Here is a 14,385-nt window from a genome sequence, read left to right as displayed (position 1 = left end):
TTTGTGACCCCATGGACCATAGCACGCCAGGCCTTCCTGTCCTCCGCTCTCTCCCAGAGTGTGCTCAAATCCATATTCATTTCAACGGTGATGCTATCTAGCCATCTCATCGTCTGCCATCCCCTTCTCCTTTTGCCTTCAATCTTTCCCAGCATCAGGGTCTTTTCCAGTGACTTATCTCTTCACATTAAGTGGCCAAAATATTTGAGCTTCAGCTTCAGTATCTGTCCTTCCAATGAGCACTCAGGGTTGATTTCCTTTGCGATGGACTGATTTGACCTCCTTGCAGTCCAGGGGACTCGTAAGAGTCTTCTCCAGCACTACAGTTCGAAAGCATCGAGTCTTTGGCGCTCAGCCTTCCTTATAGTCCAGCTCTCACAGCCATACGTTACTACTGGGAAAACCACAGCTTTGATTATACGGACCTTTGTCGGCAAGGTGATGTCTCTGCTTCTTACTATGCTGTCTAGGTTTGCCATTGCTTTCCTCCCAAGGAGCAAGCGTCTTTTAATTTCATGGCTGCAGTCACCATCTGTGGTGAACTTGGAGCCCAAGAACATAAAATACAATACAGACTGGAAAATAAAAGTTGCATATATTTCAATTTTTCTTCAAATTTAAGTTCCTTTGGAAACCCAAAACTTGCTTTTTCAGATAGCTTCGAAATTTCTGGAAGTCTTACTTCTCTAATTGGGCCTCTGGTAGCAGGGCTTGGAAAAACCTTTGGTTGAGACCTTGGAGAGCTACTGTCCATCAGGATAGATAGCACCGGGCTTGTTGCTCATATGTTCCAATCATGGCAAATAAGCAAACTTGTTCATATGGGGTTGGATCCAGACTTAGTCATACTTACAGTAGGCTACTGAAATCAGTGGGACTTAAGTTAGTCATGATTAGCTTATGTTCTATTGATTTCAGCAGGTCTAGTACAAGTATGATTAAGTCTGGATCCAACCCTTGTATGTTGTTTAACTTTTTCTGAACAACTGAATTTTGAGTTGTCTTAATGTAGAATTTCTACATGCTTCGGTTTAGCATTCTCTTTGTTTTAGTGGAATTGTCTGTGCCTTAGCCACTCTTGAAAAATCTCTATGTGCAGTAGTGCAAAACTTCACAATTTACATATTCTCCTAATCATGGCTGTTAAAAAGCGAAGTAATGTTGAAAAGGGGTCATTAGGCAAAAATAACATGCAGAACACATAATTTAGCTTTGCTTGCATAATGTACTTTTTTTTAGCGCAGAACTAGTTTTTGGCCTTTGCTCATAGCCCACATCCAATACCTGTGAATAATTTTGAAGAGTAATAATGGCATTATTTGCATGAAGACATTTCGCTCCTGGTGATTATTATCTTAGTTGTGAGGTTTGCTTATTTAAAATTAGGCCAGATATTTAGGAGCTTTGGAAAAACAGACATCTTTAGTATCTTGGGGTGATTTATTATGATTTAGTTGTTTTCTGGGCCAAATTCAAGGTGTTGGTTTTGACCTTTAAAATCCCTATATGATTCCGGCCCAGCCTACCTTAAGGAACACCTCCAGCAACACCAGACAGGCTGCTTAACAAGATGAGCCTCGGATGGCCTTCCCTCTGTCCCATCAGCCAGGACAGCTAGACTGGTGGGGACGAGGGAGAGGGCCTTTTCTTTGGTGGCCCCCACTCTGTGGAACTCCCTCCCTAGGGAACTCCGCCATGCCCCCTCTTCAATGAGCTTCCACCACGCATTAAAAACATGGTTGTTCAGGCAGGCATTTGGGGTGGGTTAGGGTATTTTTAGAAATATGATGTTTTAATGTAGAATTTTATTGTTTTAAAACTGTTGTATTGTTGTACATTGCCCAGAGTGGCTGTGTGACGGGCCAGATGGGCTATTAAGAAAACAAACAAACAAACAAATAAATAAATGATTTATTTCAATAATTTCTCCACCTACTTTGTGGCTGGGATGTGAGTGTAGTCCTTATTTCACTTTGCATAAGTGTGTAAGTGGGACAATTTAGCTTATCTCTTATCGACAGACTTCTAGAGTTTGTGAGAGAACTAATTCCAAAGACAGATTTACCATCTTTATTTATAAAGCTAGTTTCCCTTTTTGCTAGTCATGGTTTTTTAGTTATAATTTTAAAATACTTTCTTCAAAGTAGTTCTAAATACAATAACAACAAGAATAAAGCAAACAGAATGTGACCACACAAAATCCTATCAGGCCCAGTTTATTTTTTGTCCCTGTAAAACTACGAATTGGACAATGTTTCCAGAATAAAATGGATATAAAATCATTGGTGTGGATTTTTCTCTGCTGTAACCCAGTTAAGTTTACCCTTTTATTTAACCCTTTAAATGTGATCTTTTCCCCTCCCTCCTTTAACTAGCAGGCTCTCTTTGGGATATTTGGTTCCTTCTGCATTTTGGCCATTCTCAACTTTCTGGCTATGAACAGATAATGGAGAAAGTTGGAGCAAACCACCTGCCACCCAGGGTGCCTCTAGGTGAGGCTTTTATTGTACCATTGCCTGCCTTATTCATGGAATTTTACTGAGGATTCAGACACCACCATCCACTTGTAATTCCCTCATGTTTTCCTACCACTTTTTTGTCTTCTTACTGAGGAAAGTCCATTAAGAAGAAAAAGGCAGAACAGCTGCACAGTGCCTTCTAATTGTTAGTGCTAGGAGCCCTGCATCTAGAAGCAGTCCCGCTGGGGCTGGAGTTGGTCTGGGGCTGCCAGTTGCTCTCCCCTTTATGCGGGCTTGGATTTCTCTTGCCAGTAAGAGCCAAGATGCAAAGATCCGTACAGCAATGTGTTGAAGGGGGACTTGGAATGATGGTTTTCAAACAGCAACCCAGATGTTGCATGCAAATTCAACATAGCTTGTGAAGCGGCATTGGGGGCCAGAGAATCAAAGCTGCATGTGAAGTCATGTCATTGGGTTCTTGGCCAAGGTCTTGAGCCACAGCCATGTCGTCAGAATAAAAACATGACTAATGTGGCAGGCATGTAAATAGCCATGTGCTATGTGCATAGCCATGTGCTATGTGCATAGCCATGTGCTATGTAAATATGTGCTTAGCCATGGCTATGTAAATAGCCATGTGCTATGTTCAGTTGCTCATGGCGGATAAGAGAAATATTTGTCGATGGGAAGAATGTTGCTTTGTCTCTATTTCATTTTTGTTTCTATTCCAGGTCTTCAGTGTGCCACAAATGACTTGCATATGTGGGCATGTGGGCTAGTAAAAATGTTTGTAGGCTAGAAAATCTAGCAAACTCACTTGAAAAGTTTGCAATATGGTGTAGCTTGTCACCAAAGCTTCTCTTCTAACCATCTAGTATCTGATCCTAGCAGCTGTTCTTCTACTACCTACCAGCAATACTGAAATTATCCAGTTTTATTCAGAACTGCTAGAAAGGCTAAGATGGAATTCCTGGAAGGACATCATTTCCACATTTAATATTTGGAGTGGCTGTGCAATGTGAGAAGCAAAGTTGTTTGTGGAGTTGTTCTGTAGGTAAAGTCTGTGGAGCTGTCTGTGACAGTCTAGGGAGCTAACTGCTTGGTATGTTGTGCTTGTAGACAAGAATGCCGTCATTGTGAAAGATGGGAGGCTGACAACCAGAGCGATTGCAGAATAGTGCTTGTGTGTCTGGGTGTGCCCTTTCACGAGGGCTGTGTAGTTCTCCCTCTTCCCCCTCTCTTGCCATTAGCAAGCAACCATTCAGCCAGGAACCTCTCTGGAATAGAGAACCACACTGTGAACTTTGTTTTCCATTGCTTAGCCATTCTCTGCCCAGGCAGCTGTTGGTGGCAGCTTTTATGAGCAAGCACATAATGCTCAGGGTGGGAGAAGAGGAATACATTATAGTTCTGATAAGATTACAGAACAGTTTTGACAATACCAGAGGAGGGCAAACGTCAGCCTTATTGGATCCCCCCCGCCCGCTCTCCTTTTTACAAGAATCCCTATGGTTCATCAATCTGTGTTTACATTTACAAAGCAAGCAAACATATTCAGGATCACTGAACACCAATTAGCTGTGCCTTAATGATCCTCAGTATGCACTCTTTTTGCTGCACCTAGGCTCTGGAACTCCCTGCTAAGGAAGACCCATCTCATCCCCTCATTAATGGCCTTTTGACCTTAGTTGTTGTTTTAATCTGTTTTTTGAATATTTTGATTGCTGTTATACTGTGTTTTTCAGCTGCTATTTTTATGTATTATGTTATATTTTAAACTGGGTGGTTGTTTTTAAGTTGTTAAATCATTGACTTGTAAATCGCATGAAACTTCAGAGATAAGGTGGGATGTACATGTTTTTAAATATAAATATTAAAGTCTCTGTGATTTTGAATCTTACTAAATATCAAAGCTGTCTTGCAGACAGTTTCCAGAGCAGGTGTCATCACATGCAGCCCCATGTCCAACTAGTGCTGAGCTGAGACTTGAACCTGAGATGGCCACATTTAAACCCAATAAGTTAACAGATGTCACTAGTATCATGACTGGTGTGTGTTCTGTGATTCTTTGGGAACATAGAAAAGCAATAGTGTAAAGCAATGTGTTCAAAATCTGGCTTTCTCATAATCTCACCTCTCACTTCTTAAAAAGCAAACTTTCCAGCCCTCATGTCTATGAAACTATGTGGACAGGGCCAGAAAGAAGGTGGAATAAGTGGCCAAGAGTGGGCCATCTGTGCATGGCCCTTCCCCAGGACTAGCAGCAACAAAAAAAAATATGTCTTGTAGCATCTTAAAAACTTAAGAGATTTATCAGCATCATCAGAATAAACCATGTGAATTAATTAAATAAAGGATAGAAGATCATAAAGAATTGCTTAACTTGCATAATTTATACAGATCACAGGAGTCAGCTTTCCTTGGGGCAGAGTTTTGTTCTGTTTTAGCCAAGAGAATAGACAGTCCTAGCCAGTGTGACTGATTGCAGCTTTCCTAACCTTCCTCTCTTGTATCTGCCTGCCCATTCCCAGAGGGAAGGGAGCGTGCTCCATCATTCCTCACTGGGCCTTGCTCCTGCATGCACTTAGCCAACCCTTGGATTCATCACCAGCCCAGGTTGCCTCAGTCATTACCCCCCGGGCTGAACTAGTTCTTTTCCAGTCTTTCCCTTATGTGTCCCTACTGCTGACAGGTGAAACCTAATTATGGTTCTTTCTCATCTAGTAACAGAGAAAAGAAGGTTATCTGGCTACCCTTGCTGAGAATCTGTGATGTAACTGCACCACTCTGCTTTCCAAATCAAGCATTTGAGCACATAACTTCAGAAACAACTGCTGTCTCTAGGTGTACTGTAACCCTTGAATCCATAATATATAGTAAAGGTGCTGTATTTGTTTGATTCCTATGCGTTAGAGAGATACAAAAACACTGATTTCTGTTCACTTGTTTGAAATTAACCAGTCACTGAGTGAGTTGCCTTGGTAGCCCTCATGTTGTTGGCTCAGGCATCAGTTGTTCAGTACTTAGAGCAGAAAATACTTCCACCACATTGTATTGTGCAAAAGAGGCTTAGGCTTAATGTGGAACTTAACTTGTCAAAGGTGCTATCGTACTGTATTACACATCTTAGATAACAAGATTTAACTGGCATTTGGGCATTCTATCAGCAGGCAGTGGAAACTGGAACTGTGACTTAGAAATTTCTGTGTTTCAGTGTTATACAAAGTTACATGGAGATTAGGACTGGGTTTGGATGAGCTGTGGTGCCCACGGGCACCAGGTTGCATATCCAACCCCCCACCCAGAGGTTGTTGTGTCTTGCAAACCTGGTGAGTGTGAGATATGCAAGGCTTAAACAACCCTAAAACAGACCAAGGGTTGTGTGAGGGTTGTTAACCCTCACATAATCAAGTTTGGCTGGGTTTGCATGACACAAGAACCCCCGAGTGGGGGTTCCATATTCAAAATAGTGGCTGCATGCACCACAACCATAAGCCACAGTGGGCTATTGTGTCATTCCAACAGCTCCGAGGTCTTCGCAAGTGGTGGTACTTTTTTTTTTTTTATAGGTGGGGAAAAGTAATTGTATTTGGAAATTTAGGCTAGGTTTTTGCATTTTTGAAAAAGTAGCATTCAGCGTGTTATTGGTGCTGATGTGTACTGTGGCCTCTGATTCCATCCCAGTACTATCTTGTTGTTCAGTCGTTAAGTTGTGTCCAACTCTTCATGACCCCATGGACCATAGCACGCCAGGCCTCCCTATCCTCCGCTCTTTCCCGGAGTGTGCTTAAGTTCATATTCATTGCATCCGTGATGCTATCTAGCCATCTCATCCTCTGCCGTCCCCTTCTCCTTTTGCCTTCAATCTTTCCCAGCATCAGGGTCTTTTCCATTGAGTTTTCTCTTCGCATTAGGTGACCAAAATATTTGAGCTTCAGCTTCAGTATCTGTCCTTCCAATGAGCACTCAGGGTTGATTTCCTTTAGGATGGACTGATTTGACCTCCTTGCAGTCCAGGGGACTCGTAAGAGTCTTCTCCAGCACCACAGTTTGAACGCATCAGTTCTTCGGTGCTCAGCCTTCCTTATAGTCCAGCCCTCACAGCCGTACATTACTATTGGGAAAACCATAGCTTTGATTAGACGGACCTTTGTCGGCAAGGTGATGTCTCTGCTTCTTACTATGCTGTCTAGGTTTGCCAGAGCTTTCCTCCCAAGGAGCAAGTGTCTTTTAATTTCATGGCTACAGTCACCGTCTGCGGTGATCTTGGAGCCCAAGAAAATAAAATCTGTCACTGCTTCCATTTCTTCCCCTTCTATATGCCAGGAAGTGATGGGGCCAGATACCATGATCTTAGTTTTTTTAATGTGAAGTTTCAAACCAGCTTTTGCACTCTCCTCTTTCACCCTCAACAAGAGGCTCTTTAGATCCTCTTTGCTTTCTGCCATTAGGGTGCGTATCTGAGGTTGTTGATAATTCTCTCGGCAATGTTAATTCCGACCTCTGATTCATCCAACCTGGCATTTCTCCTGATGTACTCTGCATATAAGTTAAATGAGCAGGGCAGCCTTGTCATACTCCTTTCCCAATTTTGAACCAATCAGTTGTTCTATGTCTGGTTCTTACTGTTGCTTCTTGTCTCTCGTACAGGTTTCTCAGGAGACAGGTAAGGTGGTCTGGTACTCCCATCTCTTTAAGGATTTGCCAGAGTTTGTTGTGATCCACACAATCAAAGGCTTTAGCGTAGTCAATGAAGCAGAAATAGACGTTTTTCTGGAATTCTCTTGCTTTCTCCATGATGCAGCGAATGTTGGCAATTTGATCTCTAGTTCTTCTGCCTCTTTGAAACCCAGCTTGTACTTCCGGTAGTTCTCGGTTCACATACTGCTGAAGCCTAGCTGGTAGGATTTTGAGCATCACCTTGCTGGCATGTGAAATGAGTGCAATGGTACGGTAGTTTGAACACTCTTTGGCGTTGCCCTTCTTTGGAATTGGAATGTAAACTGACCTTTTCCAGTCTCGTGGCCACTGTTGAGTATTCCAAATTTGTTGGCATATTGAGTGCAGCACTTTAACAGCATCATCTTTTAGGATTTTAAATCGCTCAGCTGGAATACTGTCATATCTGCTAGTTTTGTTGTTAGTAATGCTTCTTAAGGCCCACTTGACTTCACTGTCGAGGATGTCCGGCTCAAGTTCAGTGACTGCACTATCATGGCTACCAGGGACATCCAGATCTTTCCTGTATAGTTCTTCTGTGTATTCTTTCTACCTCTTCTTAATCTCATCTGCTTCTGTTAGGTCCCTGCCTTCTTTGTCCTTTATCATGCCCATCTTTGCACAAAACCTTCCCTTGATATCTCTGTTTTTCTTGAAAAGATCTCTAGTCTTTCCCATTCTATTGTTTTCCTCGATTTCTTTGCATTGTTCATTTAAGAAGGCCTTCTTGTCTCTCCTTGCTATTCTCTGGAACTCTGCATTCAGTTGGATATATCTTCCCCTTTCTCCCTTGCTTTTCGCTTCCCTTCTTTCCTCAGCTACTTGTAAAGCCTCATCAGACAGCCACTTTGCTTTCTTGCATTTCTTTTTCTTTGGGATGGATTTAGTTGGGGCCTCCTGAACAATGTTACGGACCTCCGTCCATAGTTCCTCAGGCACTCTGTCTATCAGGTCTAATCCCTTAAATCTATTCCTCACCTCTACTGTATATTCATAAGGGATATGATTTAGGTCATACCTGAATGGTTTAGTGGTTTTCCCTACATTCTTCAATTTAAGCTGAAATTTTGCGATAAGAAGCTCATGATCTGAGCCACAGTCAGCTCCAGGTCTTGTTTTTACTGACTGTATAGAGCTTCTCCATCTTTGGCTGCAAAGTACATAATCAATATGATTTCGATATTGATCATCTGGTGATGTCCATGTGTACAGTCACCTCTTGTGCTGTTGGAAAAGAGCATTTGCTATGATCAGCGTGTTCTCTTGGCAAAACTCTATTAGCCTTTGTCCTGCTTCCTTTTGTACACCAAGGCCATGCTTGCCTGTTATCCCGGTGATTTCTTGACTTCCTACTTTAGCATTCCAATCCCCTATGATGAAGAGGACATCTTTTTTTGGTGTTAGTTCTAGAAGGTGTTGTAGGTCTTCATAGAACCGATCAACCTCAGCTTCTTCGGCCTCAGTGGTTGGGGCATAGACTTGAATTACTGTGATGTTGAATGGTTTGCCTTGGATTCATACTGAGATCATTCTGTCGTTTTTGAGATTGTACCCCAGTACTGCTTTTCCCACCCTTTTGTTGTCTATGAGTGCTACTCCATTTCTTCTAAGGGATTCTTGCCCACAATAGTAGATATGATGGTCACCTGAATTAAATTGGCCCGTGCTTGTCCATTTTAGTTTGCTGATTCCCAAGATGTCGATGTTCAATCTTGCCATCTCATGTTTGACCACCTCCAGCTTACCTTGATTAATTGACCTGACATTCCAGGTTCCTAAACAATATTGTTCTTTACAGCATCGGACTTTCTTTTCACCACCAGACACATCCACAGCTGAGTGTCCTTTTGGCTTTGGCCCAGCCGCTTCACTCTTTCTGGCGCTACTTGGAAATTCCCTCTGCCCTTCCCCAGTAATATATTGGACACCTTTCAACCTGAGGGGCTCATCTTCTGGCGTCATATCTTTTAGCCTTGTGATACGTTCCATGGGGTTTTCTTGGCAAGAATACTGGAGTGGGTTGCCATTTCCTTCTCCAGTGGACCACATTTTGTCAGAATTCTCTGCCATGACCTGTCCGTCTTGGGTGGCCCTGCACGGCATAGCTTATGGCTTCACTGAGTTACGCAAGCCCCTTTGCCACAACAAGGCAGTGATCCATGAAGGGGAAGTACTGTCTACTAAGGCTATTTAGATGACGCATGACTTCTGTAGTCTTCACTCCAGGCAGGGAAATCGTCAATGCCGCCTACATGCCCAACACAAACCCAGCTTTCTGTGTCTCTGATTGAATTGCCCACTCTTGAGAGGCCTCCCCATCAAGGTATATCCTTAGTGTGGGAGGCACTTGTACCCCTCTCTCTCATACATGCTCATGGTCCTTTCCTCCCATCAGTGAGCTGCTCTTTCCATCCCTGCCAATTTACCAGAAAACAGTAGCAAGATCTCTTTTTCTTTTTAAATTCATTTTATTTTTTTACCAGGCGGCCAGGTGCCTCCAGCCACCTCCCATCTTCATTTCCTAAGAATGCCTCTGTGCCAGTGAAGATGATGGGCAACTTGAGGCTGATCATTTGCTTTGCAGTGCACCTGGCCACCTGGTCCAAGGCTCTGCTTTGTAGTATAGACCATACAAAGAGAAAAGACTAAACTACTAGTGTTCGTATGTAGCCTGTCCTTCTGCTGTGATTATTTTAGCACTGCTTGTTGCTGTTGTAAGCTGTATTTAATATTGTTGTCATATTGTGTGGTTGGGTTAGTGTAAACCACCCTGGAAATTTTGAAGTGAAAGGCAATATAGCAATGTTTTAAATAAATAAAATACCGCCTGTCAGTTTCAAGAGCTGATGTTGCTTATCCTTAATCCCGTCTGTCCGTGAAGAGAGCTGTGAGGAGAACCTGGATAGTTCATTACACTATGTCCTAATTTCAAGCCATTGGGTTCTTCATGTAAAGCCAATTTGTGTTCTGAATTTGCTTTTGTGGAATAAAACAATGTGCATTGTTTTATGTGCTGAGTGCTCCTGGGTTATGTAAATGGGTAAGTGTTGAGAAAATGGATGGTACAAGGCTTAGGTACATTAGCCATTTTTTTTCCATGTGTGGATGCTTTTCAACTTTTATTTTGGATTTTGGATAAACCTTTAGAATTATCAAATGGTTTTAATGGGAGTGCTGCTCTAATATAGTGTATCTCTCTATTTTCTTTCCAGGGCTTACTCCCTTGTGGATTCTAGCCAAGTGTCTACGTTCCTAATTTCCATTCTCCTCATAGTTTATGGCAGCTTCAGGTAAGGCTATCATCTTTGGTATATACAGCACCACTATCACCACCACGCCCAGAAGTCACAAACTGCTGGCTGTATGCTGGTGGCATGTTCCGTAAAGGTATGCTTGCAGAACAAGAAGTGGGTAGAACAGGGGTGGGCGATTTGTTCGGCCCACAACTCCTATCAACCCTAGCCAGCAGTAGTGAGGGATTATGGTAGATGTAGGCCAAAACATCTGGAGGGGCACAAGTTGCCCACCCCTGGGTTAGAGGGTGATATTCCATGTTACCTCTTCCTGACAACCTTAAGGAAGGATGGGGGGTGGGACAGGGTACGTGAAGCAGCATTCACTTGCTAAACCAATATTTAAAAGTGAAAATCGCAGCATTTGCCAACTTGTTATTCTCCTTTGTTTGAAAACTCTCACCAGTCATACACAGCTGTCTCAGCAACCATGAAAGTTGGAAGTCTTTTATCTGGAATGTTTAAAGTACTTCAGGGGCATGGAGAAGATTCCTTGGATTTGTACAGATAAAAGCAGAAGGAAAGCATCCAGAGCTGCCATAGAAGACTAGTTTCATTTTTAGAAAATTATCCAAAGTGTTTGGAACTTGCTCCTCTTTTTCAAGGCTATTTTCCTTTTCGTAAGTCTTCATGGAGATCAGGTTCTTCTGTTTTCTTCATGAAAAGAAAAGTATTGTAGAAAAACAGGAATTTCCTAAAAATAAAATTGGTCTTCTACAGCACCTTCGGATGTTTTCCTCCTATTTTTCTATGGACCAGTGCAACTCTGTTATCTATTGATCTTAGAATTTGTACATAGTTTGGGATCCCTAAAACCAGAAATAATTTAGTATAACCTCCCCTTTCTGCATTCTGGGCAGCGTTTTAGTAGCAACATCTAGTGTTGTGGATTTTCCAGAAAATTTCGAATTGCAATTTTTTCTGCTACCCTACGTCAATTGACATCTGATTTAGCATGCTTATTTCACTTATATAGTATTTGAAATGTTTAAAAACATGTTGCCATGGTAATTCTACGTGCTGTATAAATATCAGAAACCTTCTTCCAGCAGCCAAAAGCTGATCAACTGAAATATTTGAGTAGGAAAAAGTTCAATAAAGCACACTTACTTAGTTGAAATGTTATGTTCAAACAAATTCAAAACGACACATTTTTTTATTTACAAATGTCACAGTAAAAAGCAAAAACAAAAGAGGGGGAGGAAGAACATAATAATCATTCACATTGTAACACAGTAATCATTTGCATCACCCCTAATTAAAAAAGAGGAAAAAAGAAGGATTTGGCTCTTGTATTTCAAATATATATGTTAGAATGAGGAGTCCAGATATATATAAATAAGCATCCATACAAGATAGACAGTTGTAGGAGATAAGTTCAAATGTAGCAAGAGCAGTAAGATCTTCAGTCCATTTAATGATAGGTGGTGGGTGTTTATCCTTCTAAACTTGACGTATAAGTCTCTTTGCAACTTACATTTTTATATTTTAATGTGGGGTGGGGAATGAAGGTACTGTAGTTAAAACATTAATTTTAGCATGCCTTAACACTTGCGTGTTTTATATGTACTTACATGCATAACCTGAAAAAAGATAATTAATATTGCAAAAACACACATAAAACTGCCTGGCAAATGAGAATTCATGGGTGCTTAGGATACCATTCATGCAAATTCTGGGGTGTAGCTCTTAAGTGGCAGTTCAACACACTTAGCTAGTTTGCTTCTCATTCTCTGTGACCACAGTACAGTCCTGATATCTATATGCTACCTTCGGTATCAGATGACGTATGCCTATGCTCACCAGTTGCTAGGGAACATGACCTATTGCACTCATGTCCACGGGCAGCTGGTTGGCCATTGTGCAAACGGAATGCTGGACAAGATGGACCTTTGGTCTGATCCAACATGGCTCTTGTTATGTTCAGTCCTGAGTTTAAACACAAATCCATTATAAGTAAGTCTGATAAGAGGGAAGAACTAGCTCTTCTAATGTGAAAGAACTGTAGGATTTAAGAGGCTGTACCTGTGGTACTTCCAGATGGATCTTTTATTGTGCAATCACCCTGCCTCATTTACAAAATTTTATGGGGGTCCAGAGAACATCATCTTCCACTTGTAACCCTGCTGTGCCTTATCACTGCTGTTTCTGTCTTGTTTCTTTCCACAAAAGATGAATTGAGTAGGAAAAAATGGAATAGCTGCACAGTGCTTTTTGATTGGCAGCACTAGGACCCGTCTGTCTGGAAGCACCAGGGTAAGAGTAGACAATTAGTATCTATTGCCACATTTGGTTTTCTTCCCAGTCGGGTGGAGATTGATTACCCTGCTGGTGGTATTAATTAATATCAGGTCAGTTCACAATAAGGTCTCTATCTGGTGTGCATTACTGATAGCTGGGTGGGGTTAGTTTATCCTAGCTGTGCCCATCCGGGTATTTGATAAAGCCTTGAGGGTCAGTGAGGGGAGGATTGCCATAATCTGTAAGAGTTCCATCTCTTACCTAGACTTCCTTTCCGGGTGAATCCTAATCTGGAATGTCTGTACCTGGGGTACACAGGGTGATCTGGTAGACACTGTTTACTTGGACTTCCAGAAGGCTTTTGACAACGTCCCTCACCAAAGACTCCTGAGCAAACTTAGCAGTCATGGAATAAGAGGAGAGGTCCTCTTATGGATCAGTAACTGGTGAAAGAACAGAAAGCAGGGAGGAGGAATAAATGGCAAATTCTCCCAATGGAGGGAGGTAAACAGTGGGGTCCCACAGGGATCTGTATTGGGACCAATGCTTTTGAACCTGTTCATAAATGATCCGGAATTAGGAGTGAGCAGTGAAGTGGCCAAGTTTGTGGATGACACCAAATTATTTGGGGTGGTTAAAACAAAAAGGGATTGTGAAGAGCTCCAAAAGGATCTCTCCAAACTGGGAGAATGGGCATCTAAATGGCAAATGCGGTTCAATATAAGCGAGTGTAAAGTGATGCATGTTGGGGCAAAAAATCCTAACTTCAAGTATAGGCTGATCCGATCTGAGCTAGCAGGGACTGACGAGGAAAGAGATCTTGGGGCTGTGGTAGACAGCTCAATGAAGATGTCAACCCAGTGTGCAGCAGCTGTAAAAAAAAAAAAAAAAAAGGCAAACTCCATGTTAGGCATAATTAGAAAAGGGACTGAGAATAAAACTGCCAAAATCATACTGCCCCTATACAAATCTATGGTGCAACCACACTTGGAATACTGTGTCCAGTTCTGGTCACCACACCTAAAAAAGGTATTGTAGAGCTGGAAAAGATGCAGAAAGGGGCAACTAAAATGATCAAGGGGCTGGCGCCTCTCCCCTCTGAGAGAAGGTTACAACAGCTGGGATTGTTTAGCTTGGGGAAAAAAGGAGGGTAAGGGGAGACATGATAGAGGTCTACAAAATGATGCATGGTGTGGAGAATGTGAATAGGGGGACATTTTTCTCCCTCTCTCAAAATACTAGAACTCGCGGTCATCCTATGAAGCTGATTGGTGGGAGATTCAGGACAGATAAAAGGAAGTACTTCTTCACACAGCGCATAGTTAAACTATGGAGTTCACTATCACAGGAAGTAGCGATGGCCATCAGTTTGGATGGCTTTAAAAGGGGGTTAGACAAATTCCTGGAAGAAAAGGCTATCAATGGCTACTAGTCTTGATGGCTATGTGCTACCTCCAGTACCAGAGGCAGTGAGCCTCTGTACACCAGTTGCTGGGGAACATGGGCGAGAGGGTGCTGTTGCACTCATGCCCTGCTTGTGGGTCTCTGGTCAACAGCTGGTTGGCCACTGTGTGAGCAGAATGCTGGACTGGATGGACCCTTGGTCTGATCCATCATGGCTCTTCTTGCATTCTTATGTTGGGCTCTTGGGAGAAATTAAGGATTGTGTTGGT

The 14,385-nt window shown here is 42.2% G+C and overlaps 1 protein-coding gene across 3 annotated transcripts in view; it reads left to right on the top strand.

The window, feature by feature from the left end:
• The window catches only part of SPPL3 (signal peptide peptidase like 3), a 70,331-nt gene that overhangs the window by 24,714 nt on the left and 31,232 nt on the right, over positions 1-14,385 (top strand). For all 3 annotated transcript variants that reach the window (XR_014785748.1, XM_084819894.1, XM_084819895.1), the window contains exon 2: positions 10,391-10,468. Coding sequence is in view for 1 of the 3 variants with exons in the window: in XM_084819894.1 (XP_084676020.1) it covers positions 10,391-10,468 (78 nt within the window). In the remaining 2 variants the exon portion in view is untranslated. The remainder of the gene's footprint in view (positions 1-10,390; positions 10,469-14,385) is intronic.

Source organism: Heloderma suspectum, chromosome 13 (assembly GCF_057233095.1).
Source record: "Heloderma suspectum isolate Gila_16-S chromosome 13, 16-S_ref, whole genome shotgun sequence".
Classification (NCBI taxonomy): domain Eukaryota; kingdom Metazoa; phylum Chordata; class Lepidosauria; order Squamata; family Helodermatidae; genus Heloderma; species Heloderma suspectum.
This window is presented reverse-complemented; position numbering and strand designations above follow the sequence as displayed.